General features: G+C 47.5%; 1 protein-coding gene and 1 pseudogene across 1 annotated transcript; both read right to left on the bottom strand.

Annotated features, from left to right (window-relative positions):
* Positions 1-12: 12 nt before the first annotated feature.
* Positions 13-3,574, bottom strand: LOC112879073 (probable dolichyl pyrophosphate Glc1Man9GlcNAc2 alpha-1,3-glucosyltransferase). Its single transcript, XM_025943405.1, has 4 exons — positions 2,735-3,574; positions 1,372-1,578; positions 1,040-1,277; positions 13-786 (listed from the first exon to the last, which is right to left on the bottom strand). Exons 1-4 carry the CDS (start codon positions 3,464-3,466, stop codon positions 416-418), a joined length of 1,548 nt encoding a protein of 515 aa, XP_025799190.1. The 5' UTR covers positions 3,467-3,574; the 3' UTR covers positions 13-415.
* A 444-nt stretch (positions 3,575-4,018) lies between these two features.
* LOC112898500 lies at positions 4,019-5,801 on the bottom strand (annotated as a pseudogene).
* Positions 5,802-27,116: the final 21,315 nt, after the last annotated feature.

Raw genomic sequence — 27,116 nt, 5'->3', positions numbered from 1 at the left:
ACAAAGAGATCATACATTCTGTTTATTTTCTTTTCTTCCTATGAAATTGAATAATTGATACATCATACACACAATTGCTCGGCGGTCGGGGCAGCAGTCACAAGCTATGAAAATCATAAACATGCGGGAAACAAAAGGAACCGACCTATGAAGCAAGCTGTTACATACAGCTCTGTTACAGAAAGTAACATTACATCATGACACTATCACACAACTCCAAAAAGACATTACATCTCCAAAAAGACACTGCATCTCCAAAATTTCTTTCAAACAAACAATGACTTCAGAAACTATGAGAAGGCCATCCCAGTCATGACAATGTTTGTCAGATACATTAGTCCAGGCAGCATGTCATCACAGTTAGTCTCAACCCAAGAAAGGCAAATGAATGCTTCTATAAGTCACTGGTTATATATCATGTATGTCTGACTATATACATGAGCTGCCACATCCAGGAGTAAATCATTCCAACTCCACAATAGAACGACACCATAATGAGAGGTAGGAAGGGGAGTCTATCGCCAAATACATGACGGTGCAATACTTGAGACCATAACTCTATAGCTCCAATTCCCAAAAGATAGCTTAAACCAATCCATCCAACGAAGCCCTTCGTCTTCACTGTGCTTCCTGACCGATTTACTTTCTTTCCTTCCTGGTCAGAGTTTGCAGCAAAATGTGACGTAAAACCTACCCACATGAGGGCAGCGTAGGTCAACAGCAGCATCACCTTTATCAGGTACTCTTGTTTCTCAAACAGCAGCGGGAATAGAGAGTAGCATGAAACTGCAGACATAATTTGTTTAAGAAAATGATCAGCATTTAAACTGTAGCTAGGTTTATCACATTTCTGATGTCACAATCATAATATTACTAAAAAGCATACTCGGTAATATGGGTAATATTGCAGATATTGAGGCGAAGAATATGACAAAAGAATCTTTTTTTCATGGACAGAAAAGGAACCAATTTTTTTTTTCAGAAAATGTTGCAAGTGGAACTGAGTAAATATTGAAGTATAACCAAGAGCAAAACATACCTATAGATAGGAAAAAGTAATGTCTGGCATCGTTCAAGCTATCCATGGCAATTAGGGCAAGCGGGACAGTGAAATGAAGTGATGCCTTCTCATGTACGTGCCATCCAAACATAAATCCACATGTGCAAGCATATGAAACCCATCTAACAATATGCTTGGTTTGGGGATTAGACAATGCTTTGACAAGACATGGAGTCATGGCAAGTATGACCAATAAGAACGTAGTAATTGGGGTGACCTGCAATCCATTAAGTTCACAGATATGAAATCATACATTCATCCTGTTCCATTGGAATAAACAAAACGAACAGAGAACTGATGGTAGAGAGAACCTTGGGAAGAACAGCAAAAGGAGATGAATCACCAACAAGCCCCCCGGTAAATGAAGCTTCAGGTATGGCAATATTGAAGCCTAGTCTTCTAAGAAGAAATGCAAGGACCTTGTCAAGTATTATATAGAATACCCAAAAGTTTGGAGCCCAGTAAGCATGGCATAGGCCTCGGCCAAAGGGAAACAATCGGTTAAATAGTTGTTGAATCTGCAAAATCATTAGTGCAGTAAGAATTGTAGTCATGTTAAAAAAAAACCCACATATATGAATGCCCTTGTTGAGAGGATTGTCCAGAACAGAAAAGGCATATATTGCAGACAATGTTTGTGTTATGAATGCCCTTGCTAACCCAAACAAAGAATAAAACGTGTGACATATGGGCATATATTGATAAAGTTTAGCGCTGAACTTCCTACAAAGTTCAATTTATCCATAGTTTTCAAAAAAAAAAGTTAAATTTATCCAATCCCTGAAGTTCAAGAGACAAGAGCTCTGGAAATTCATATATCTACAAGACTGCAGGGCTTCATTTGGCACATGGGATTAGCAGGACAGCACAATGGTAAATCGTGTATGGAAACACCAACTGTGAACAACATGGTATTACTAAGAAAACTTCATAGATATGCTAGGGCAGTTGATGCAAGCTTAAACACATATCATAAGAAAGAGAAAAGTATAAAACCGCTGCACAATGCATTACTAAACTAAATTATAAGCATTCTTTACCAGATTCAACATCAAATTAATTCAATTAACTCCAGGAAAACTGCAGATGTTACAGACAATGTTGTATTATAGGGAATGCCATCATGAAGTCAAACTGAGAATAAAGCTGGTACATGGATATGCATATTGCTAAAGTGGAGCAACAAAATCCCCATGAGTTTTGACGTTTACTAATATCCACTAGTGTTTAAGAGTGCAGATTTTAAACATTCAAATATCCTAGAACAAGAATTCAAAAACTCATTTGGCAAAATGATTAATAGCACAAAATTGCAGAACTTGCATGATGGCTAGCTGTATGGAAACATCATTTTAATTCAGAGCTTGCAGACATAACAAAGAACCAACAACCTATCAAGTCAAACTCTACATAAATTTTCACAACTGAAACCAACGTTAGCTGTTAGGAGGGTCATGCTGGAGTTTCTATCATAAGAAATTCGATAATAACAGGTACACGGTGCATTACTAAATTTTAAGCCTTTGCTACCAGATTCAAGGTCAAAATAACTGAATTAACTTAAGTACCGCATTACTCACTAATTACTGTATGGAGACAACACAGCAAGTTACTCGAGAAAAAAGACAGCAAGTTGTTTCATCAAAACTGAATCAAGCAAGCAAGCTCACTCACCTGTCCATAGTACACGAAGGGGGCAAATGCTGCGGCAAAAACAGCAGCCACTCCAGCACCCATCAGCACCAGCCTTCCTAGCCCCTTCACGACACCTCGGCCACAGCAATAATGCCGGAACAAATACACAAAGTACACCGGCGCAGCCACGAGGAACAGGTGCTTCGAGCACAGCAACGAAGCGAACACGACTCCCCCGGCCAGATCCCACCCCTGCTCGAGAAAGTAGAGCGAAAGCAGCAGAAGCCCCATGAGGAATCCATTGTACTGGAAGTGGACGTGGTCGACAGCGAGCAGCGCCGGCGACCACAGGACGAGCGCGAGAGCGAGGAACGGCCGCTGCCTCTGCCGCGCGTCCCTTGCCAGTAAGAGGACGGACCCGAGGAGGAGGAGATCGGAGAAAGCGACGGTGAGGCGGAGGTAGAGGAGATGTGCGAAGGGCGGGGAGTCGGCCACGGGGATTGAGACGAGGGTGACGTCGACGACCGGCGCGGGGAGGGAGAGGAGGCGGGAGAAGTAGGCGAAGAAGGGCGGGTAGTCGAGCGTCCACTGGGAGGAGGCGTCGGTGTACCACTGCCGGGCGGGGAGCGCGTGCGTGAGGGCGAGCCAGTAGCGGTGCACGTCGAAGTCGGTGGAGCGGTAGGTGGGGACGAGGAGGAGCTTGACGCAGGTTGCGACGGCGAAGGCCCAGGCCGCCAACGCCGCCGTCACCGGCGAGGTGCCGGCGGCCATCTGGGCGGCGCGGGTGGGTGGTTCGGGTTGGAGATCTCGGGAGTGGTGGGGACGGGAGGGGCTGCGTCCTACGCGGGTCTTGGGGTTTGTTGGGCCGCTACAGAACGGGCCGAGTTTTCGTGCCGAGTCGTGGCTGCCGCCGTCGGCGGATTTTGGGTCGGCGGCGCAGGAGTTTTGAACCGGGCACGGAGACGGAGACGACGCGGCGCCGAGGAATGCGGGCCATTCGCCGGCCGGGCGTTGCCCCGGCTCGGTGGCGCTGCACTGGCGGCATCTGAGGTCCGTCGGGGGGAAGATCGGATGCACGTGGCAGCGCGGAGCACGGCGCCCGTGGGGGAGGTGTGTGGTGCACGGTAGTGTTGGGCTGTAGCCCGCTAACGGGAGGAGTTGGGCTGTAGCCCGCTAATGGTTCGATTGTGGCCTTTGTTTTTTGGATCGCGCACCCTGTAGTCGGGCCGTGTTTGCTTGATCAAGCCCGTCAAGCCCGTTGAACGGCTGCCACAGCTTGATCAATCCAAGCCACTAAGTAGTTTTATTTGCGCCAGAATGGCTTCAGGCGAACAGTGCGTCATCGAACGGCTTGAGCCATTCGTGGCCGTCGATGTACGATGCGTCGAGGAATGGGCGAGCTTGCGAGTCGTCGAGGTTCCTGGCAAACGCCACCCTTCCCGCCATGTTCGCGCCATCTCCGCGACATCCGTGCTCGCCGTAGAAGACGGTGCTGGGAATCCATGCACAAACAAGTTAGCACGATCGAGGTAGAGTTGCAGCTGAGTTGAAAACATAGACGTTCTAGAAAATGAATTGAAAACAGGTTCCTGTTTTCTGCTCTCTTGGCCCAGTTGCCCCATCCCGCTGATGCCACGATGGCTGGCATGTAGGTGTACGCGAACACGACGCGAGAGTATGCTTGCCACGCCCGTCCGAGCAGGATATTACCAGAGCCTTGGATGGTGCAGCCGACGAATGAAAAGCCGCTGTTGTTATCTGGAAACCTTCGACCTTGTGCGGTGATTGCTCCATTGATCGAGCCCTGGCCTTTGGGCAATTCTTCGGCGATGCTGTTGAGCGTGCAGTTCTGAAAAATTAAACAGGTTAACACCTCAGAATGCTCCGGTCATTGAGATGGAAAAGCAGCGTGATAATTACCTCGTACAAGGACCGTCCATCCCCGAAAATGAAGTCGATGCCTCCTTGGATGAAGCATTCCTTGAAATAATGCCTGAATTGATCGTCAAGAAGAGTGTCTTGGGCGCCAAAGAAGCCGTAGCCCCAGAACGCTGCCTCGTCACCGCTGATCCTTATGGCAACAGCTTGTGCGCCTACAGCTCCAGGTTTCGGAGCTGGTGCTGCATTCTGATGAAAAAAATGAGAGAAAGAACATCAGGCCTGCAACATTTGCTGAAGAGAAACATCAAATCATTGCATAAAAGATTCAGCTATACCTTGAAGCTAATTTTTTTGCAACAAAGCCAGGTGCATCAATCTGGACAGATGCGCTCTCGGGTGTTTCGTGTGTAGAATTTGCCGTGTCGTTCCACACGATCGTGGTCGCCTTCGGGCCTTGTCCCTGAAACGTGACGTTCGGCTTCTTCACAGTCACCTGCTTACTGAAATGCAGACACACAATTATCAGCTCAGCTCACATCGCTACTGTACATCAAGTCGACTCAAACATGCTAGAGTAAATGTTTGTTGTATGCTTACAAGTAGATGCCAGAGTTGATCCACACAATGCTCCTCTTCTGGCTGTTGGGCGGAACTGCGTCGAGATCGGCCTGCACTGTGGTGAAGTTGCAGCAGCCGTTGGAGTCGACGCAGAAGACCGCCGTGGAGCTCCTCTCGGGCGGCGGGAAGCTGGGTAGGAGCTGACACGCGGTGCTAGACGGAGCATCTTGAGGTGCTTGTGAACTTGCCAGAAAATTTTCTAAGATATGAATTCAACTGAAGAAGCCTGATGATGTGCAGCGCTGCACAGGCCCTTCTATACTGAGAAAATTGAAACTGCATTTGATTTTTCAGATAAGCAACGCGGCGAATTGCCAACACTGCAAAAACGAAAATTCCAATTTTGGTTGTCGTCACGTTCAAGCTAGTTCTGCAGCAATAATGGCTACTACATGTAGCATGCCTACTTGACATTTCCAAGCTAGGTCGCTATTTTGATCATCTTTGTTTTGGCAGTACAAGATAACTAACGCGCTTGCCGCAGTACGTGCTTTCAATTTACATTTCAAGACTGCAGACTGCATCGCAGTGCTCTATCCACCATCACAACTGGCGCATCCCAAGAACCCCCCGCGGCGACAGCGAAGATGAAGCTGCAGCTCTCCATCGGCCCAACCATCATCACAGCGGCCTCCAACAACGCTGCTGACACGACCGCTGTCGATCGTGTCACCTTGCGATTAAGACAACGATGATAACCAGAACTGCAAGCAGACGAGCACCCCGTTGGTTTTCAGGGTGCTACGACTACGACTTGTTACTTTGGCCAGCTGGGTAAAAGTTACGGATGCATGCATGCACGTCAATCTCCCATAAGCTGTTCCTACTTCCTTTTTTGAAGAAATTGTTCCTACTTCCTTGTGAGGGGGTATGAGATTACACGCGAATTTGGGATCGGGACAGCGGGGGTTTATTCTGAATTTGCCCGATATGCTTCCTACTCCTTCCTACTTCCTACTTCCTTGTATAGGCCAATTTACATTTAATCTGAATTTGCCCGATATGCTTTGTGTGTTTATTCTGTGCAGAAATCTTTCATAGTGTTAATCAATTCGATTAGGAATTTGGTCTGTGCATGTTCCATTCAATCTATATTGTGCACAAATCATGTACAGTTGGCGATCCGTAAATCATGTTAATTCTGAGATGATATGTTCCATACATTGAACAAAGTTCCTTATCTTTGGTACAGGAAAAAGACACAACTCACGCTTCCTTTGTACCTGAATAATTGCCAATGAAGTTGTTCATTTTAACTTCGCTTAAAAAGTCGGCAACACGTATTGATATTTTGTTTTGTTTCTCAGGCTCAAGAAGTTGAAGTTTGTCCGGAGATGTATTGATGGAGGATCCAGGCTCCAGCAGTTAAAGCATCAGTGTTCGTTATGTTTGGCAAACATTTACTCAGAATTAGGTTGCTATGTATTTCTTGTTCTGAATGTTATAGAGACATATTCAGGAATTTTGTTTACATGGGAAACTGTGAATGCATGTCTTTATTTTGTTTACTAGCTTATGACTTTGTGCCACTTCTGTTCTCCTGTAATCCACAACTGTCAGATTTGGACGCAATTCTGGAGCACAAAAATTAAAAGAGTAAGAGTTATACTGTCAATAGATGTGCTGCTTTGCAGAATCAGATGGACATTTTTTTGTGCTCCAGAATTGCGTCCAAATCCGACGACCACCTTCTGGCCACCGTTCTCGTCGTAAAACCCCCAAAATCGGAAGATGATGAGCCTCTGATGCTCGTGCTTCTCTTGTTTTGCGACGTTCGCCGGTCGTTTGGTCGGAACGCTGCCGCCGCCGTTTGGATGGGCCGCTGCTCGCCGCCGGCCATCAACGGCCGGTCTTTAGGATGCTCCGCGCGGTGACTTGGGCGTTCCGTGCCTCTCCTATGGCGCTGGCGCCGATTCTTGCCGCCTGCCGGCCTCGCCGTCGCCGGGAACGGCCGGTCAATTTCCGGCCACGGCTGGCCTTGACCAGTCCGGGTGGGGTTGACGCCGCCCGGTTTGTCAGTGGCTAAATAGGTTCTTGGATAGGCTTTGGGTTGGTATTTGAAACCGTGTGGTATAGGATCTAAAACTTTGGCTGGAGCAGTGCGTGACCCCTCCGGTTAAGGGTTTGTTCTAGAGAGCTCCGACCGGCTCCGGTTCCTCCTCACAGTACACATAGTTTAACATAATGATTATTGCTCGATCTACCTCTACTTTCCTTCTCAAGACCCCCTTGTCTTCCATAAATCTCACGGGGATCTGTTGCGATATGCAAAGAACCTGGCATACATCAGGCACCATGAGCTCATCATCCATGGTACAACCCATAGCCATAATACTCCTCGCCGTGGTCATCGCTCCTGGGCTCGCCGCCTGCAGCTCGTCTGTCATCAATGCGACGTGTGCGGAGCTCAAACTGCAGCCCTAAGACTACTGCGTGGGCGTGCTCTCCGGCAACCCGGCCGCCGCCGCTGCGACGGACGTCCGCGGGTTGGCGGCGGCCGCAATCAACATCACCGCCGACAAGGCCGCGTCCACGCTGCGCGTCATCTCCTACCTCGTCGACGAGCTCAGCATCTGCCGCGGGTACTACGCTTACATGCTACAGTCGTTGGCGATCGTCGCCGCCGACTTTGGCGCTGGGCGATTTGAGAATGCATCGTTCGAGATGTCGGGCAATGCCACTGGGTACCCACAGGCCTGCGATATACTGCTGTTTGCTGGGAACTCCCATAAGGATCCAGTTTTCAAGGAGAACGCGGAGAACGACCTCCTGGTCCGCCTAGCAAGTTCCATCCTAAATCTGCTGACGGGTGCAAGGATCTAATTTATGATATTTTTTCGTATCGTGTGCTTGAAATGTATTGAAGAGAAAAAAAACGATGCTTGAATGATTGAATAAGTTTTCATTATGAAACGCTATGTAGTGTGTTCATCCGGCGGTTTGCTGACCAAATTACCCTCAGTACTGCCTCAAATACATACGTTGCTTATAGAGTTTTGCAAAAGTAATCTCAAACTTGGAGTAGTACAAACAGCTCCACGTGCGTTGTGCAGACAACACTGAGAGTTAATAGGTGTAAAGTAGTCCAATCTCGGTTTGAAAATGGTGTAGGCTTAATTTCAAAGGAAACAAAGGAAGAGGGCGTCCACTATTAACGCACGGGGTATCATTTTTTTCGATTAACATAGCAATCTCTAGCCTTAATTTCAAAATTAGTTGTTAACTAATTATATTCTATATGGGATCTTTATATAGGTAATTTGTGTCACAGTCTCAGTAGGAATCGGAATACAGATTTTTTATTTTAATTTCAAAATTAGTAATTTACTAGAAAGTATACAAGTATAATATGTTAAATATAATTATATTTATGTGATAATCATCTTTTAATGATAGTTTTACAAGTGCAATTAATATATTGACATCTACGACCCTTATGTTTGTGATAATAATTTAAAATAAAGAAATACAAACTAAGAGCAGTATGTCAATCAACATGAAATGTTCATGGAAGTATACTAAAAGATAGCATGTGCCGTTAAAAACATATTTAAGACATTGATATGGTTTTATGAAGTGAAACTTTGAAAGATAATTTCTATAAAATATGGTATTTCAAAGAAATGTAATAACATATTTTAGATTCTCTTCGAAACGCATGATTAAAAAATGTAGGAATAGAACTCTCTAATATTTTAAATCCTATGGAATAAAAAAACAAGAAAGTGCAAGAGTGTAAGTTTGGATAGAAGACAGGAGAAGCACAGAAATTTGATGAGAGAGAGAGGGAGAGAGTAATGCAAAGGAAACTTTTCATGAGGTTCAACCTCTTGGTACAATTCCTCCTAAATCACCATGTAACTAGTCATTCCACAGAAATTTTATAGAGTTTATAGGAAGCCAATCCTTTGTTCAAAACGACTTTGTAGGAGAATTTCCTAGAGGATTTTAATCCTCTAAAATTCCTCCATTTTCCCTTAGCGACAAAGGAGGCCATAAAAGTAAATTTTTGGTTAATCCGGTTACATGTGCCTTATATTAACATTTATCTACTTTTCTATATATTTCGGCCATCAAAGCTAAAATAATGCGACAGACAACAATATAAAACGGTACGCCTCTTTTATCAGATGAGGAAGAAAAAAAAAGAAACATAAATGTACCAATCACTTGAACGGATCTTCAACCATGTAGCTAGCTTGGTTTTTAATTGGTGAGTGGTGATATTATTTGACCAACTTTCATGTGGGGGAATCGGGATAGAAATCATACCTTTATCATTACCACCTAGTATAAACGATTCACCCCATCAGGAAAGCTAAGGGCATTGATCATATATTCGTATATATAGTATGTAGTATATCTAATTTAATGCTGATTAATTATTGCTCGATCTACCTCTACTTTCCTTGTCAGACCCCCTTCTCCTCCATAAATCTCACGGGATCTCTTGCGATATGCACCATGAGCTCATCGTCCATGGTTCAGCCCATAGCCATTGTACTCCTCGCCGTGGCCATCGCTCCCGTGCTCGCCGCCGGTAGCTCGTCTGTCATCAACGCGACGTGTGCGGAGCTCAAACCTCTGTGGCCCTACGACTACTGCGTGGGCGTGCTCTCCGGCGACCCGGCAGCTACGGACCTCCGCGGGGTGTCGGCGGCCGCCGTCAACATCACCGCGACCAAGGCCGCGTCCACGTTGCGCGTCATCTCCGACCTCGTCGACGAGCTCAGCACCTGCCGCGGGTACTACGGTAATATGCTGCCGTCATTGGCTGACGTCCGCGTCGATTTGGACTCTGGTCGCTGGGCGATTCAGTGATGCGTCGTTCGAGATATCGGCCAATGCCTCCGCGCGGCCAAGGGACTGTGATATATGGTTGTTTCAGGGGGACGCCCATAAGGATCCGATTTCAGAGGAGAACTCGGAGAGAGCGACCTTCTGGTCGGCCTAGCAAGTGACATCTTTCGTCTGCTGGAGAGTAAGGGTCAAGCAGATCATGGACCGCAAGAGTTTGGAGGATCTAGGCCATGAATCAATGATGTTTCCTCGCGTGATGCTGGAAATATATTGGAGAGTTTCATTCGAAATATATTCGAGAGAGAAAATGATTTTGTATAATTGAATAAAGTTTTTCATTCTCGACCTCTGTGGCCTGTGGCTGCTCCATTCTAAAGCTGCTAACGAGTAAGCAAGCCTTTAAGTGATCATGGGTCGCAAGGGGTAGGAGGATCTAGGTCATGAATTTATGATGTTTTTTGTACGTTGCTTGAAATGTATTGGAGAGAAAAAAATGGTGCTTTAATAATTCAATAAAGTGTTCGTGCACCAGCGCTGCTGGTGTTAGGGAATCAGGTCATGGTTCTTGGAATGTATTGAAGTCTGAAGATGGTTCATGAACGAACTGAATGACTGAAACCTTGGATTCTTGTTGGGCTGTCAATGGTTTTTGGGCAGGTCAGAGCGTTGTTGTCTCTTCCCCCGAGATCCATAGGTTCTTTCTGGGCCGGTGCCGAGCGCTCTCTCCAATTCTCCATCTCAGCAGGCTGATCCGCTGACCGTCGCAGGTGTGCCGCGTCGTCTGCCCTCTGCGGATCGCCGGATCCGTACATGCTTGGTATGTCTCTCTCTCTAATGGCTTAATTGCTCAAGTTATAGGCGACTGATTATCACACACATTCATCTTATAGTACGTAGAGAAGTCTTTGGTACTTCTTGATTTTAATCTCTTTCTTAACGAAACTTATTAATGCTAATCTGGCGCGTGAATATTAAACTTGAAACTCAGTTTGTACTTGCAATCTCAACTGAGTTGTGCTATTTCGATACCGCGCTAGGTTACAATGGTTAATCATTACTCCATGTTTATATATTGGCACCTTCTCTCAATCTGTGCTTCTGCAATTCTGGCCCATTCTAGCTAATTGGAACCTTCACACTCTCCTATATTAATATAAGAACGCCAAAACTCTTGCCAGTTCCTTTCAAAAAAAAAAATGAACCTTCATTGCATCCGGGTAATACTTGTTTGTTTGTGCAATCCTGCCTCTTGATCTAGGTATAAGTTATAAATGGGCATATTCTGCGTAGTTTGTTATTAAGTTCTAATGGTTAGTTGGTAGTCTTCCATCGGTAAATTTGTTCAGATTTGGTTAGCCACTGTCCGCCTCCGGCCATCCCTCTCCTTTGACAACCTTTTATTGAGAAAGATTTGCTGGTGGTGGCCAGCCAAATCAACATATGGGAGCACGTGTAAAGTGGTGATGGCGCTATGATATTTTTTTTCTCAACATCATACATATCTGCAAGGATTCCGCACTCAAGTGTTTATCTCATTCAGTTTTGTCACGGGGCAACGTAGTTGCTTGTATTAGGTGATCGAATCAGAAAAACTATCTCCAATATCTTATCTAGAGCAATGATGTAGAAACTCACTACTAACTCTCAAATAAGTTTAAGTTCGTGGAGGGTGTGACATACTGCAACACCAGGGGACACCAAAATTTCAGTGTTGAATATGCTCATGGAGTGGACTAGCAGGGACCAGGGTAAAAGCCATCTGCCAAAGTGTTTGTCTATGCAAGTGTTTTTATCAATTTCAGAAGCTATGTCCAAAGTTAGCTAGCTCGTGCATGTACTATGGACATGCTTTGCATAAATGCCAAAGACACTAACTTGCATTCACTCAGGATATATGATAATATATATGTTTGTTGAGTTGTCTCTATGGATAACTTGTCCGAACTTGGTTATTAGTGCTCATTGTCTTGTAATTGACTGGCAGTGTGTGTGAGGTGTGACTTATTTTCCACTTCCCAATCTTTGCATTTCTCATGTGTGCAATCATCTTGGCGAATAGGTTAAAAGGCTTTGCCTTGGAGTATCCAACATCAAGTTTCTAACGTAAGTAATCGAAAGCGGTTCAGAAAATGGTCAGAGCTGAACTTATTATCTTTAAAGAAGATCAGCCTCAGTTGCTATCTGTCAGCCGGTACCGAGGACCATCCATCCCTATCCACTTTGCTTTTAGCATCTTTCTACTCACCCAACATAAGCATGTAACGAACCCACCACGGCCCTCCGAAGCAATTCCCTCCCTTCTTTTTACCTGCCAAAGTTTTCTCCTTCGGTGCTTCCTCTTTTTTTGTCATTCAGCTTCTTCTTTTGGTGGAGTCACGCTCATCATAGAATTGAATTCAGCTCCCATTTGGTGCCATTATATATTCAGTTGGCTGTTTTCTACTAGTTTTTTAAGGATCCTAGAGAGTATTTTTAGGGTGGGCTCACTATAATAGAGAGATGATGCCAATCCTGTTTCTGGCTGGCTTTGTCTAAGCTCCTGAAACCAATGGGCTTTGCTTGCGATTTTCCTCATCTGCCTTATATTTCCTGCTTTGTTCCACCGCCGCTGTCCTTTCGCTCTTCTTCATCTCTTTATGTTTCTTGGCTGTCACTTAGCAGTGCTGATGGATCAGATGATGACTCAGATGCAGCATGTGCTTCTGCCCTAAGATTAACAGAGTCATGGAGCAATTATCAGTCTTACCTCAGTGTATATGCTACCATGAAGAAGTTTCCAGCTGCTGGATGAACTTAATTAGCACCAAAGTCTCTGAAGCCTGAACCTTTTCGTGATTCATTTCTTTGAGTTTTGTAAAGAAACGGACAAATAAATAATATTGGAAGTGCAAGGAAAAATAGGGAAAATAGAAGCAGTTTAATTCATAGCATTAATTGATACAAGTAGTTGTGAACTAACTTATCAATGAACAAGTTTATCGTAGATTGTGAAATTGTACTCTAAGCATACATGTGCATTGGTGCACCTGTGGCATGAATCTTTTGAAGCACATGGCATACTTGTACCGCGTGATCAAACACTTTAATTGTGATGGTATAATACAACATTAGATTCACTAGCCTATCAACCCATGCTTCCGCACGGACTAATTAAAATTAATATAAAAATAAAATTTATAGGTAATAATTATAATTATCTATATCATGCTCTCTTTCATCTATTAACTATTCTAACACATACTCTAAAATACATATTTATTATTATCTAGTTGCAATATATTTTATTTTGCATTACACCTCCATATGTGTTTGCTATATATTTAATTGAACTATTTGTTTGTGAATTGGTATTCTTATGTCTTCCATCATATATGAATACATGGTGACACAAATCGTGGGTAGTATTTTCATATAAACAATAACATAAATAATATATTAATAATGATAGAAAAGTAATTTAGAATTTTATATTGGTGCACTTTAATATTTTGTTATAATTATATAATTTAGATTCAGATCTAGGGGTTACTTTAAATTTTAATAATGATATAATTGAATAATTTATATGCAAATTTATGGGGTTATTTGCATTATTTTTATAATGGCAGATGGGTAATTTACACGAAGATTAGGAGGTTACTTTAGATTTTTTCAATGGCAGAGGTGGGTAATTTAGATATACTTAGGGGGTTACTTTAGTCTACTTTTATAATAGCAGAGGTAAGTAATTTATTAAAAAAGATAACAGATCATATGACTATTATGATTAGAGTTGTTGGATTGATGGCGGGATGTTTCTGATTTTTGTAAGAATTTTTAGAATTTCTCTATTTTTTCAGAGTGTCCACATAAAATGTTAGGTGGCTTCACGTGGAGGTTTCAAAAGGAACCTCCAATTAATTAGTAATAGTAGGATTGGCAGCGTAGAATACAACCTTTTCCCCATGCTTACCTGTGAACTCTAGGGAAGTCCTCTGTACCTTATGCTCAAGCAAAGAATCCTCTACTGTTCTCGGCATGCATGGCCATGGTTACTTTGGACCTGTTAAGCCATGTGCATGCCTGCATCAAACTAACAGCCATCAGATGTGTTAGGTCAGGCTCATGGTATCTAGATTATGCACGAAGCAGATGATGTGCTTCTTCTTTCCTCGTCGCGATATGCTGATTGGATTAGGTTTGCATCTTGGCCTATTCAGTAAGATAGGTTCGTTTCAAAACAATTGTCTAGCTGGTACCATCTGGAGCCCATTTTATAGGTGGACTACTCTTTCGTGAACCAGCATGAGTGGGCAACCCTTATGGTAGCCCACATCCACAGAAAAAAGGGGCAAAATTAAAAAACTCTGGAAAAAGTCTGAATAGGATGACCAACTAATTACCGGGTTTGTCAACATGTTTGAGAAAAAAATATTTTGGTTTTACTTCTTTAGCATGTAAAGGTAAAACGAGCACCGCTTTAGTGAAGAATTTATGCTTTAGTAAATTCATAGGAAAAATATTTATGTTTTCACGTGTTTGGTAATATAACCAGTAAGATGCCACTATCACTTCAAATCTAGTTAGGTCAGCACCTTATTTAAAACCAGGTAAGCAGTGACATTTTTGTACACCTGGTGAAACGGAATCTGAAGAATCATTTTTTTCCCTTTCGAAAGATGAATCTGAAGCAACAGTAAACAATAATAAGCGTTGCCCATTTCATGTGATTGCCATCAAGTGGGGTGCGGGAGGACTGAAGAGGTTGGCCTGCCTTCATGTGGCTCGCAAAGTCCAAATCAATTCCTGTCTACAACGGCGACCCTTTTCCCCTCTTTTCCTCTCCAGTAGCCTAGTGTGTCCCCATTCACGTTTTTGAATGGGAATCGGCCGGTGAGTGAGTGCTGGTACTGCTGGGCTCGGCTGGCCTCGATCCTGGCTCCCATTAGGACGGCATCAGAAGACAGTGCAATGGTGTTGTGGACTAGATGGGCAACGCACAGGGCGTCCCAGGACCGACCCTTTGGAAGGGCATGCCATGCCAGGGGGCCGGCCGGGCACACGTTAGTTGACAATAATGTCGAGCCATCGCGATTTAGGTATCTGACCCGGCGCTCTTCACCAGAACGGAGTAATGGTTGCTGCGAGCTGCTGCGGGCAGTAGAAACAAATCTGAGGTCAGGCCCAGAGGCCACGCATGCACCGCGTCTTGGGGGAAGGCTTCCCCATTGTGATCTCGAGCTGCTGCGTAGGGAAGGACCAATGCACATGCCGCTGCAAATCACCTGCCTATCTTGAACCCTAATTGCTTACTGCTTCTTACCTATAAGGTTTGTTGCTTGCTTTGCGTAGGAGTAGCTGCCGAAGGATTAGAGGGAAGCAGCTACGATTCTCAGGACTAATTTTTTTCGACTGAAGAATAAAGTGATCGATGCGATTGACGCATCATAGGATAAACCTTGTGTGAAAGTTGGAACCATATTTTCTAGGGTCACATACAAGCTTGCAAGTGCATCGATCGGAGGATTTTTGGTTTAGCAGTGGCATCAGATCATCATGGCCTTGGATCCCGCAGGAGGATAGCTGTGACGCCCCAAGCTTTGGTTCAGTGTGCAGTCGTATGATGTTTCACACACAGGCACAGTGGCACATACACCGCACACGCTCCCATTTCTTGAAGGTCGCACACGTCCAAGAGGAGCCAGAGCACTGTGGCCTGTGTGTGATGACTCTGCCTGACTGGTGAGAGGGGGAAGAGGAGGCAAGGTTGGCGAGACGGAGGAGCTGTTGAGAGCAGAGAGGTGGTGTGACCTTGGGGCTTGCTCACATGAGGAAGATCAGAGGCGTGTAATAATATAAAGGCAGCGCATGTGATGGCGATCGGCGAGATTGGTGCTCCTCCAGGAAACACTCTCATCAGTCTCCGGCAGCATCAGTTACCATAATTAAAGGCTGAAACACCTAGCTGTACGCGAGAGCCTGTGGTGTTTATCCAACCAAGAAGCTGCATGATGCGAAAGAGATTAGAGGGACGGAAGAGAGAGAGAGAGAGAGAGAGAGAGAGAGAGAGAGAGAGAGAGAGAGAGAGAGAGAGAGAGAGAGAGAGAGAGAGATGCGGATGGAAGGCAAGAAAAGGATGGAAAAGAATGGGGACAAGGATGGCAATGTGAGCAACAGCAGAGTAGGTGGCTGGCCTGGCTAAAGAACGGGGAGGAGAGGATGAGCATGGCGTGGAGAAGTGTGAGCTTGGGGCCAAAGGAAAGGGGGTCGCCCCCGCCCCGCTCTGACAGCACCCATATGCTTCGGTTCGAGCACTGCATTCAGTGGAGAAAGACACCGGTGGTGACGGCCATGATTCGCGAGAACTGTGAAAGCGCATTAGCGACTAAGCATGCGTGAGCTTGGCTGTCCAGTTTCGCAGCCTTGTGTCAGCCCCCTATCTATCTACCAGTAGTTGCTTAGACTGAATCCGCAAAGAAAATCGAAAGCCCCTATGGTACTGAACTGCTGCTGAAAGTGTCACCTAGACTGCTCAGCCTTCAGGTAGATGCCTCACACCCTCAAGGCGCTTTCTGCAATTACTTGCATATCTCAACAGTTAGTTGTAGGAGCACATACATTTTTTTCTCCACCCATCAGTTATTGTAGATGTGAATGTATCCGATTCCTCAATTGACATCTCCCCTGTAAAATTCCCAGGCCATGAGCAGCAATAATGCCCGTTTGTTCCGTTGGGTGGGGTGGAGTGGTCTCTGAAAGCAAGCAGGGCTGCCTGACAGGCCCTTCGGCACCAGCCCTGCCTGCCAGTTTGAAGGGGCGTATCATATACAATTCGGTTGCTGTTGCCCCGCCTGCTGCTGCTCGTCGGCATCGCACCTGCACGGAGGTCGCCGAGCCGTTGCTCCCCCACTTTGTTCAGATCTCTTTGGTCTCTTCTTTCCTTAAAGCATGGGAGGAAATAAATACTCCCTCAGCTGATGGATCGAAGCCTGCTGCCGTGCCGAGCATGAGGTGGTGGTGGGGTTGGCGTGTCATGGGAATTCGGTTCTCCACCTCCCCCACCCGCCTTTGCTTGCCCTCTGACCAACCTCACTCGTCATGGCATCTCTCTTTCTCCGATCCGGTTCGGGTTGGCTTCACTTCGTGCCCCCGTCTTTCGCACGGGTATTCAAGGGTGTCACATGAAGCTTGCCGATTCGCGCCACGGTCCCCGCCACGGAGAAGGGAGAAACCGTGGTGATGGCCTTTGGATCTTTCGGATGGCGACGGGGCGTCCCCCATGTCGTCCTTTGCGGATTGATTGCGGTGGTGAAACGGTAATGGTAGCAGCAAATGGCATTGGTTACCGTCATGCTTGCCTGAACCGATCGGCGTCGTGAAGAGGACAGCATGCAGGATGAACAGATGCGGCACTGTGTTCGTCACGCACCTCTGCTGCTAGCTAGCTAGCTGCATTATTCGATCCGTATTTATATGGTCGTGTGTGCGTCGGCCATGATTGCCGGATTTTTTTTCCTTTCTTTTCTCGCCATTTTGTAAATCTTTCCGGCTATCGTGCCATCATACACGTTTCCGTTGAGTGGTTTGCCAGCAGCAGCAGCAGCAGCGGAAATATTCACAAAGCGCCGTGTCTTATTGAGGCTGACAACCACCTCCGGTTGAGGCATCCAACTCATTTCTGAATTCCCAACCCGGTGGCCATCTTTGATTAAGTGGGGGGAGTGCAGTGGCAATAAGCAATTCAGCAGCCTGACACAGACTGTCTTTCCATATTTCTTTTTTTCCCCTCTCTTCCCCCCACAGAGATTTGTATGAGAGATGAGATGAGAACTGACCGAGAAGACGGCCGGCCGGCATCTCAAAAAGTCCTCATCAGCTTGCACGCCGCTAGGCCATCTTTTGTGCGCTCAAAGCTCCACGCAGGACACAGTGGCGACTCCATTTACAAAGGCAGGCAAGGCTGGATGGATGGATGGATTCTGGAATCCCTAGCTACGATTACGAGGCATGGAGCCACGAGCTAGCTAGCTAGACCGCGCGGGAAAAAACAAGCAGCAACGTCCATGCAGCAGCCGGACGAGGCGGTTCGGGTAGCACTAGGCCGCGCCTCACGGCAGACAGGCACATGGCCTGGGCCGCTGCACGTGCCTGGGCCGTCTGATCCTGTGATTGGGGAAGAAGGAAGCTGTTAGCCGATCTAGCCTGGATTAACAACAACCCAAGTGATGGAGAGCCGGAGAGGTAGACCGGCAGCCGCAGCAACGCTTGTTGACTGGTCGTTGCTGCGCGCATCGTCAGCGAAGCAGAGGAGGTGAGTGCGTGGCGTGACCTCTATTCCTGGCAGAGATCGATCGAGATCGGCCGGACTCGGAGAGATCATTCATCAGGCCGGCCACCACAAGGATGCATGCATGACTCATCATGCCCATGGCGGCGATCTGCTGCCGTTTCGTCACGTGTGAGCGTGACAACGGAAGCACACCGGCAGAAGCGCATAGCATATGGTGGCACCAGGCGGCAGGCGTGCATGGGGTTCTCCAGCAGCAATGCGATTCTTAGGGTCCGTTTGGTTGAGCTGTGGATTCCTGAGAATCTGATTTCAGCTGCCAGCTGTGGGAAATCAGCTGTAAGCTGCCAGCTGTGGGAAAGTTGAAAACTGTTTGACGAAACAGCTGTCAACTGTGGATTCTAGATACAAATGTCTATTATATCCCTGCTATATCCCTGAGTTGAGTATTAGTGTTTATATGTACTTATGTAGCAATATGCAAAACTATTATTTATTGTAGAACAAGTTTTATTTTAAAACTAGCCAATAAGCTTGTAGAACACAACATAAGGGATTCAATAAATTTTAGGTTGTATTTTTCTGATTTGCCTTACGAATTTTAAACGAATTTACAAGTTGCAGCTCTATACAATTTAACCTTTACAACCAGGTCCCTAACTTTATGCACCGAGAACCCTAAAAAGACCTTAATCTTTGCAATGTGGTCCTTGAGCACAGCTGCGCCGGAGGGGCTTCAAATTCCGGCGATGGGAGGCTCGGCCGGCGGCGAAGGGTGGTGGGGGAGCACTAGGTCCGCGAGGGGAACTCGTTCAGAGGGTCGGCCGGGGGCAGGGAGCAGCGCGGGGCTGGGGGCGCCGCGGGGTGAGGCGGGGCGGCCGGGGCCGGGGCCGGGGGCGGCGTGGCCGGGCTGGGGGCGGGGCGGCCGGGGCCGGGAGCGGCGCGGCCGGGGGCGCCGCGGCCGGGGCGGGGGGCGGCGCGGCCGGGGTTGGGGCGGCCGGGGCGGGGAGCGGCGGGGCCGGGGCCGGGGCGGCGGGGCTGGGGCAGGGGCGGCGGGGCTCGGGCGGCGGGGTGGCGGCGGCCGGCGGCGCAGGGGTGGTTGGTTCGCTCGGGAGAAAGAAATAGACGAACCGGTACGTGTGTAATGGATGGCATGGTGGGTAATTTCCACCTCAACGCGGTGAAACGCGGTGCAAAGCTGGGGGGTACCAGCTTTCTCATTTGTACTGTGAAAATCACTAGATTTTGGAGAATCGATTTCTATAGTTAAGCCCTTTGGTTGGGATTTCAGCTTCCATGGTTGAAATCACTTCCTGGAAGCTGAACCAAAGGGAGCCTTAAGCGCCCGTTCAGAGCCACAATAATGCACTGCTTTTCTGTTTTTTTTCTTTACTATTCTTTTCCCTGGGTCAATTATGTACCGGTGGTTCTTGCTTTACGTGCTCGGAAATGGATAAGTACATGATTAACTTCCTTGTTTAAAGAAAGTACTACTCCAATGCATGATACAAGAGTTTCTTGAATTTTCCCTTCAAAAAATTGATGAGAGAAAATGACACCGGTGCTGCTCTCACCCACAAACCCGGCCGTATTTAGGCGTTGAGAGGGACCAGAAATCTCTATACAAATATCGCGCATGATTGCGTTGCATCGTACGCATCCTCTTCCAGGCCAGCCGCTAATACCATTCATCCCGCGGACAGGACATGGTTTCAAGTTTGAAGTTTGAACCCGACAAACAAATAACACAATTCCAAGCTAGCTACCATCATCACAATTCACACACACACACACACACACACACACATGCGCATCCGTTGTTTTCGCAGCGATTGACCCGATAATTTTGGCCGGATTGTATTCCCAAACGGCTCTGTCGAGGGTCCACGCCGCGCCATTTAGAAAACGGTAGGTTACCTCGCTCTCCTCACGTCATCAGCTCGGGAGGAAGCGGAAGAGGTTGCAGCCATTTTCCCCATGGCAGCATGGAGGTAGCTGGTGGTGTCATGTATCGGCAGCAGGTGCGTAGCATCTATCTATCCCGATGTCAAAGCAGCCGAGCTGAAGGATCGGAGTCGACTGCCAATCGTCAGACAAGAGGTGCTGCGCTTGCGAGTCCTGCCATGGTTTTTAGTTAAGTTTTTCCGTAGTGGCGCCGATTAGTGCCGGCATCTCTCGTGAAAGCGTCTCCGGCCTCTCGATCCATTCTTTCCAGAAAAAAAAAGAAGAAGAAGAAAAACCGGCTGCTCTGCTTGGTCGTCATGCTTGCCTGTCCCGGTCGATAAGACCGGTAGCTAGGAGGTTAACCGCCGCCTACTTTTTTCACACCATGGATAAGCATCCAGGATCTGGTCGTGTATACACGCGGGTCTCCATCTGTACGTAGGAGTAGGAGGAACGCTCTTACGACTCTGGAAATTTCGGTGAGAGAAAGAGGGAAGAAATCCAGGCTGCAGAGTGAACGGCAGAATTGAAAATCTAGCTGAATCGAGCGACGTCGAGATCGATCGGGACGACGGGTGTGGCTCACGCCTCCAACCTCTAGCCCGTTGCTGCCAGATCGAGCTCAGGTCCGGACAGGCAGGCCGCCTAAACTTGGTGGCACGTGCATCGCGTCGCGTCACTTGCCTGGCACGCATCCGGTGGGCGCCGGCGCCGGTGGACGAACGGACGGCTCTGGTTTCTCCGATGCGCGTCACACGCACGATGGACGAACACGCGATGTTTGTGCAAAGGCAGACGAAGCACGGCAAAAGGACGAGAAAGGGAAGGATGCACAAACACCAAAGATTGGCGCGAAGCTTAGCACTGGCCGGCAGTCCACTCCACTCGCAACGCAAAGGAGACGGTCCTCCGATTCGGGGCACCGCCCGTTTCCTCCGCCGCCGTCCTTTCTCTCGTGTAAAGTCGCTTCGAAACGCATGAGAAAGAAAGAGCGAGGTCGCCCGGCATGCCGTGTCCGATGCGGTGGAGTCGGCAGGAAAGCGAGGATCGGAGGGAGCGAGCTAGCCCTCGAGAAAAAAGAACTTGGGAGCAGTTCACACGCAAGGAGGATACGTACGTCGGCGGGCGGCACAAGTACAGTTTCAGAAAATAGTCTGAAGAAGCGCAGGCATGCTTCCATTTTTCTTCAGAAAAAAGAGGAAGAAATCATGCGCGTGCGTCGTCCTTTTTATACATGTTGGCGATAAGGAAGGATAGCTACGACGACGACTGTCGGTCGAACCGTGAGCGATGGGCGACCTTGGAGTGTTCCGAATACAGCCCCGGGGCGACGTGTCCGCGTTGGAGACGGTATGCTAACAGCTAGTGTATGCGTGTGGCCTGGTGATGAACTGATGATGATAAGACTGAATCATGCATGCGATCCTTTCAAAAGAATCATGCATGCGCTCATAAGACGTGCCAGAAATAAACAAGACTTGCTGCGGGGAGGAACAGGACTAGAACTGTTGGTTTCTAGATCGATGGCACTGGTTGTTGGCGCAGTAGTAGGTCAGGTCATCCGCATGGCCGCCTCTGGACAGGCATCTCCATGTGTGCGTGCGTGTGCAGCGAGCCCTGCTGGGCATGGTCCAAGCATATGGAGAGAACTGAGAAGGCAGCGCGGCAGGCCATCGTATTCGTATAGGTATTCCGAGGCGACGACAGGTAGGCCGTTGCGCTGGTCCCGCAGAGCGGCTTCAGGATGCCAGGATGGGGGGAGCTCCTTGTCGCACCTGACGCCGGTGTGGCCACCGGACACCATGGCCGCGAACCAGCCGGGAACACAGCTCGCCGCAGGCCATCATGCCTGCTTGTCCGGACGGGCGTGGCTCGGCCGGCACATGCGTCCCGTCCACCGAATGCGATCCGGACGGGAGCAATTTACATGACCCGCGCTCAAGTGTTCCATGTTCGCATGCCACCCGGCCATACCTTCCTTGTTTTTACTGGCGTTCCCCATGGCATGTAACATGTGGCACAGCTAGGCGGCCGGCCGGCCGGTCGTGGTGGTACGGTACAAATACAAAGGTGTAGCTCGCCTTGGTCTTTGGTGGTGTGGTATCAGTGGCGGAGCCAGGGAGGGGCCAGCAGGGGCCATGGCCCCTCCCAGGATCAACGGCAGTTTAGTTTCTTTTATATGTGCTGATTTATGGTTATAAGTATGCATGGATCACAAATATTATTTGAAATGTGCATCTAAGTAATTAAGAGATAAAAATCAACTATAACCCTACAACTAAATCTTAAAATTGCTCCAACTCAGGCTCCCCATTGTCATTCACAATGTAGCGATATTGTAGTATAAATTCGTTTCTCTCTCTCATCCTAAATTTAACCGGCTTCTGTAGTAGAAAACCGCACTAGGATAAGTCATCTTAAACATGCTTATAGTTGTGACTGGGTAGTAGAGATATAATTTTAGCTCCCTGTGGTTGAATATTTATGGTAGTGATCGCATCTAACAGCATCACTGGTACACTATTTCTATAATATTTTTCTCCATATTATATTGGAGTCGTATATACTCTATTGTTTGAAATTTTCTTCTTATAAGCTCATTTTCTACGGAGTCTCTTGGCCCCTCCTATAGTTAAATTCTGGGTGTGAAGAAGGTATGCGTAGGCTACGTGTGTATGACCGTTCGTTCATTGACGGCCGGATCCGGATAGATCGTTCTAGTTCCAGCTGGTGGTTCATCGGGCACCGTCGCTGTCTCATACTTTTCAGCATGCTGATAAACATCGTTGTTGAGTACGCGAAACAGAAACTGAGCGACTACTAGTTGGTTAATTCCTACAGATCATCGATCAAACTAAAACATTCACACCACCAGAAACTCAAGCACGAGCGACGACGAGGGATCCAGTTCCACCGCCCCGAGTGGGCGCGCGGACGGGGGCGGCGTGCATGACATGAGTACATGACAGCAACAACCACCAGCGCCAGTCCACCACGACGAGAACAGGAGGGATCGGAACTGGCAGGCATCCGCGAGCGACCACGTCCAACGACGAGCCAGGCCAGAGCGCGGGACCCAAGCGTTTTTTTTTTTTTGAAAAGATGGACCCAAGCGTTTGAAAGAGGGGCCGGGCCGGAGGAGGAGGATCACATGCCACGCCCATGCACCCGGAACGAAATGCTTGTGATGCCATCAACGGGAGCGCAGGCGCGGCATGGCAATGGCATCCGCTCGCTCCGATCCGCGCCCGGCAGGCCGGCACCACCTTCGATCCGAATCCCCTCCCCCTCCACCGCGCGCGCCTGCCTTTCCTTTGCCCGCACTTAATGCGTGTTGGGGTTGGAGACGGGCGTACGACGACGCTGCCGCTGCCGCGCCCGCGCCTCGCATCATGCGAACCTCCCTCCCTTCCCCGCGCGCCTCCCAATCATCGCCCACCACTCCACCAGACACCAGTCACCAGTTCACCACCGCGACACCGCCACCCACCCCCGCGCGCCCGGCCGTCGCCGCCCGCGACGCGGACGAACGAAGCTGCCCGCCCGCCTCGCTCTCGCGTCTCCCGTGCGTCGTCGCCGCCGCGTTTTAACCATGCGCGCACGCAGCGGGGCGCCGGGTTTGACCGGCCGTTCGTTCACGGGTGGAGCCGAGCCAGCCGGCCAGGGGCCCCGATCGAATGAATGGTCGATCAACAAATCCACCGTGCCTGCCTGCTAGGCGGCTGCGTCTTCCGTGTGTACGCGACGGCTAATTGGCTACCAGCTGAAGTACACGCGCATAGCAGTCAGCTTGTCCTGTTCCGCTAGTGTGTTTGGCTTCGGTGTGATTGACAATCCAAACACACATTGGATTTGATCGGGCCATGGCATCCATGCGTGCGTTTCCAATCGAGTACTCTCGCGTGGCCATGGACGCACACGCCAGCACGGTGCTATTATGTCACGGATTAGCGCTGCAGATGGGGAGACTATTTTTAGTCTAGACGGTCTCACCCCCTAATTCGCCAGGACGTCGCGCTCGCCAGAGATGGCAAAGCAGCAGCACCAGCAAGCTAGCGAGAGGCTAACCCAATGCCACCAGGATACTAGCCTTTTCTGTCACCACTGGATTACTTTACATTTCCACCTCCAGATGGCCGTCCAAGTAAAACCTAGAATCAATCACGATCACGTGCAGGTGCGCATCGTCGAGGAGTAGGAGACGACGGGAAGAAAGCAAGGCATGCCAAATCAGACCGGCGCAAAAAAAGAAAAAAAAACGACGGCACGGAGAGGGTTGTTTGCAAGGAAGGTAGATGCAGCGCCGCATCAGTTTGACAGCCACCCTCGGGAACAAAGAAGGCAGCCAGCACTCGATTCTTAGCTCGGCAGCCGGCCGGCTCCCTTTTGCATCCTCCGATCGCCAGAAATATTCTCGGGCGGGGATATTTCTTTCTCTTTTTTTTTCCTTCTGCTTTTGTACAGCTAGCTTGCCTGCGTCTTGCTTCAATCGCCACGCTTCTGAGCGTAGTCCCAAGTAAAAAAACTATACAGTAGTATCTATAACATATCATGTCACGTACAAACATCACCTAAAAAACTATATAGTTTCCAATGCATAACATGTAATTGTGGTTATAAAATACATTCTTCCAATGACCTTTCTCCTCTCTCTACCGATCCTCTTCATTCCCACTCTTTAATTCTACCTTGATATTTATGATATCTATCCTAATGGGTATTGTGTAGTTTCTTAGACTTTAATTTTTAATGCAAGAAACCATTTCTTGCATGAGATCTAATTTTTTGATCTTTTCCTCTCGCTCTCTCCTCTTTAATTGTATTGCTAAATCAGCAAAACATTCTACGCATATTAAATGCTATAAAAATTATCCTCGTCACTATATTGGAACTGCCCAGAAGGAGGGAGGCTTGTTCTAGTTGTCCGATCCTAATGATGTTCACCAAATCCCAATCACCTCGCAACTAGAAACACGTACTGGTCAATAAACCCTGCCTGCATCCGGCTTTGGGTCCTACGCACGCCAGTGCTCGCTAGTACTTGGCAGTTAAGCTATGCATGTATGTGCTGTTGCGGCCGGGCTGGGAAGAACCAACCGGAAAGCAACAATAATTTCCTATCAGATATAGTAGTCGTGTGCAGGGAGCTGAGCATGTACGCGTCCTTGTTTGTTGCGTCGTTCCTGTTAATCACCTCCAATTCTAACACGACGTGCTACTGGCAACTTGCTGATCCGTCCCTTTAATCATTTTATGATGATCAAGTTGTTACTTGGCAATTTGTATTTTGGGATATATATGAAACTGGCTAGACTTAATAAAAAATATGAAGAGTTATTGAGAGAAGTATAAAGAAAGAAAATATGTATCGCGAGGATTCGGGTCAATTCGTCATTTTTCGTTGAAGGAACCCAAAAATCCGAACCACTCAGGAGTGGGTTGGATGCATCAATCTCCTCCGGATTGCTACTCAGCCTTCATTTTTTTTTTCACGAGACAATGAAAGCGTTGAAAATGAAAGCAAGTTCAAACAAGTGCCTCCAATAAAACCAAACTGCTCTAGAACAAGACACCAGTTTTCTTTTTCCATCAGGAAAAACACAAATCCCTTCTTATCAACAACATGCGCATGAAAATGAGCCAACACTGAAAATTTCAACGATTGATCGCCGTCCTGTATTTACACACATAGCTTTGCTTATCCGCCGTAGAGAATCCGACGCGACGTGTTGCTCGGTTCGCTTACCACCACCATTTGATTGAATATCTGACAGCTGGGGGTGAAAGGCGCCAGGAAAATCAAGTGCTTGGAAGATTCTAGGATAGAGTGCAAATTTGAATTTTGTCACCTGACTTTGATGTTTCCTCGATCTATGATCAATGTGCAATTACCATTTTGCATTTCCAAAAAAAGTTTAATCTTTTTTTTGGCAGCACATAAATCTTAAAGATACACGAACGAAAACGTTTAAGGTCCCATACCACATATCCCTCCTCATTTTTGGTAGCATGCAGTTAACCCTTTCAAGCTGTAGCCAGAACTAAATTATACGTGTCCTGTTCAGATGTTTGAAAACCACACGAGCATATATCTGTCACGAGCAATAATTTCATATTTGTTTCCATTTGCCATATTTAATAGATACATCCTGGATCAGATACAACCAGCCATTTCAAAATTTGGCTACGACAATTACTCTTTGTGTATCGTGTTCAGATATTTGAAAATAATACGAGTATATTTGTCCTGAAAATTTTTTTATGTGAGTATGTTTTTCTACATTTAATAGGTACACGCTTACTTGCAAAATATGTACATACATGACAATCCTTTTGCAAAAAATAAATAAATAAATAAATGCATACATGATCATCCTAGATTAATCAACAACATGCCACAAAAGACTCCCGAGATTACACCCAATCGGCCAGTTGTTCCGGATCCGATTCACCTAAAATGATCGTCCCAAATTCTAACCCAGCAAGCAAACAAGCCCCGAACAAGATGCCACTACTAAATGCCAATGGCTCAAATTAGGTGGCGCAAAACATTTATGGCCGATATCTTTAGCTGGTTACGAGTGCACGAGTACGTTTGCTTGGCGGAGCGTTCTACCGCGCCCCTTTATCCCGGCAGCCCAGCTAATCCCCGAAAGATTAACGCCAAAGCCAGTGCATCAAGGAAGGCTCCCCCTGACTTTTCCAAACGCCTCCGCCATCATTCATTATCGCGTAGCGAGACCCGGAGCCCGGAGCGAAACCACCCACGTTAATCTCCCCGCATTTACGCCGCACCAGATCGCGCTGTGAATCGTCCCCCCACCACCACGTCCGCTGCGATCCGCCGCCTAATTTTAACCATCCGCGCGCAGCCCCGTATCTTCGTCGCCACGACCGCGAGCAATTTTAGCC

Source organism: Panicum hallii, chromosome 1 (genome assembly GCF_002211085.1).
Source record: "Panicum hallii strain FIL2 chromosome 1, PHallii_v3.1, whole genome shotgun sequence".
NCBI classification, from domain to species: domain Eukaryota; kingdom Viridiplantae; phylum Streptophyta; class Magnoliopsida; order Poales; family Poaceae; genus Panicum; species Panicum hallii.
The sequence above is the reverse complement of the archived record's forward strand: the minus strand, read 5'-3'. Positions and strand labels throughout refer to the sequence as shown.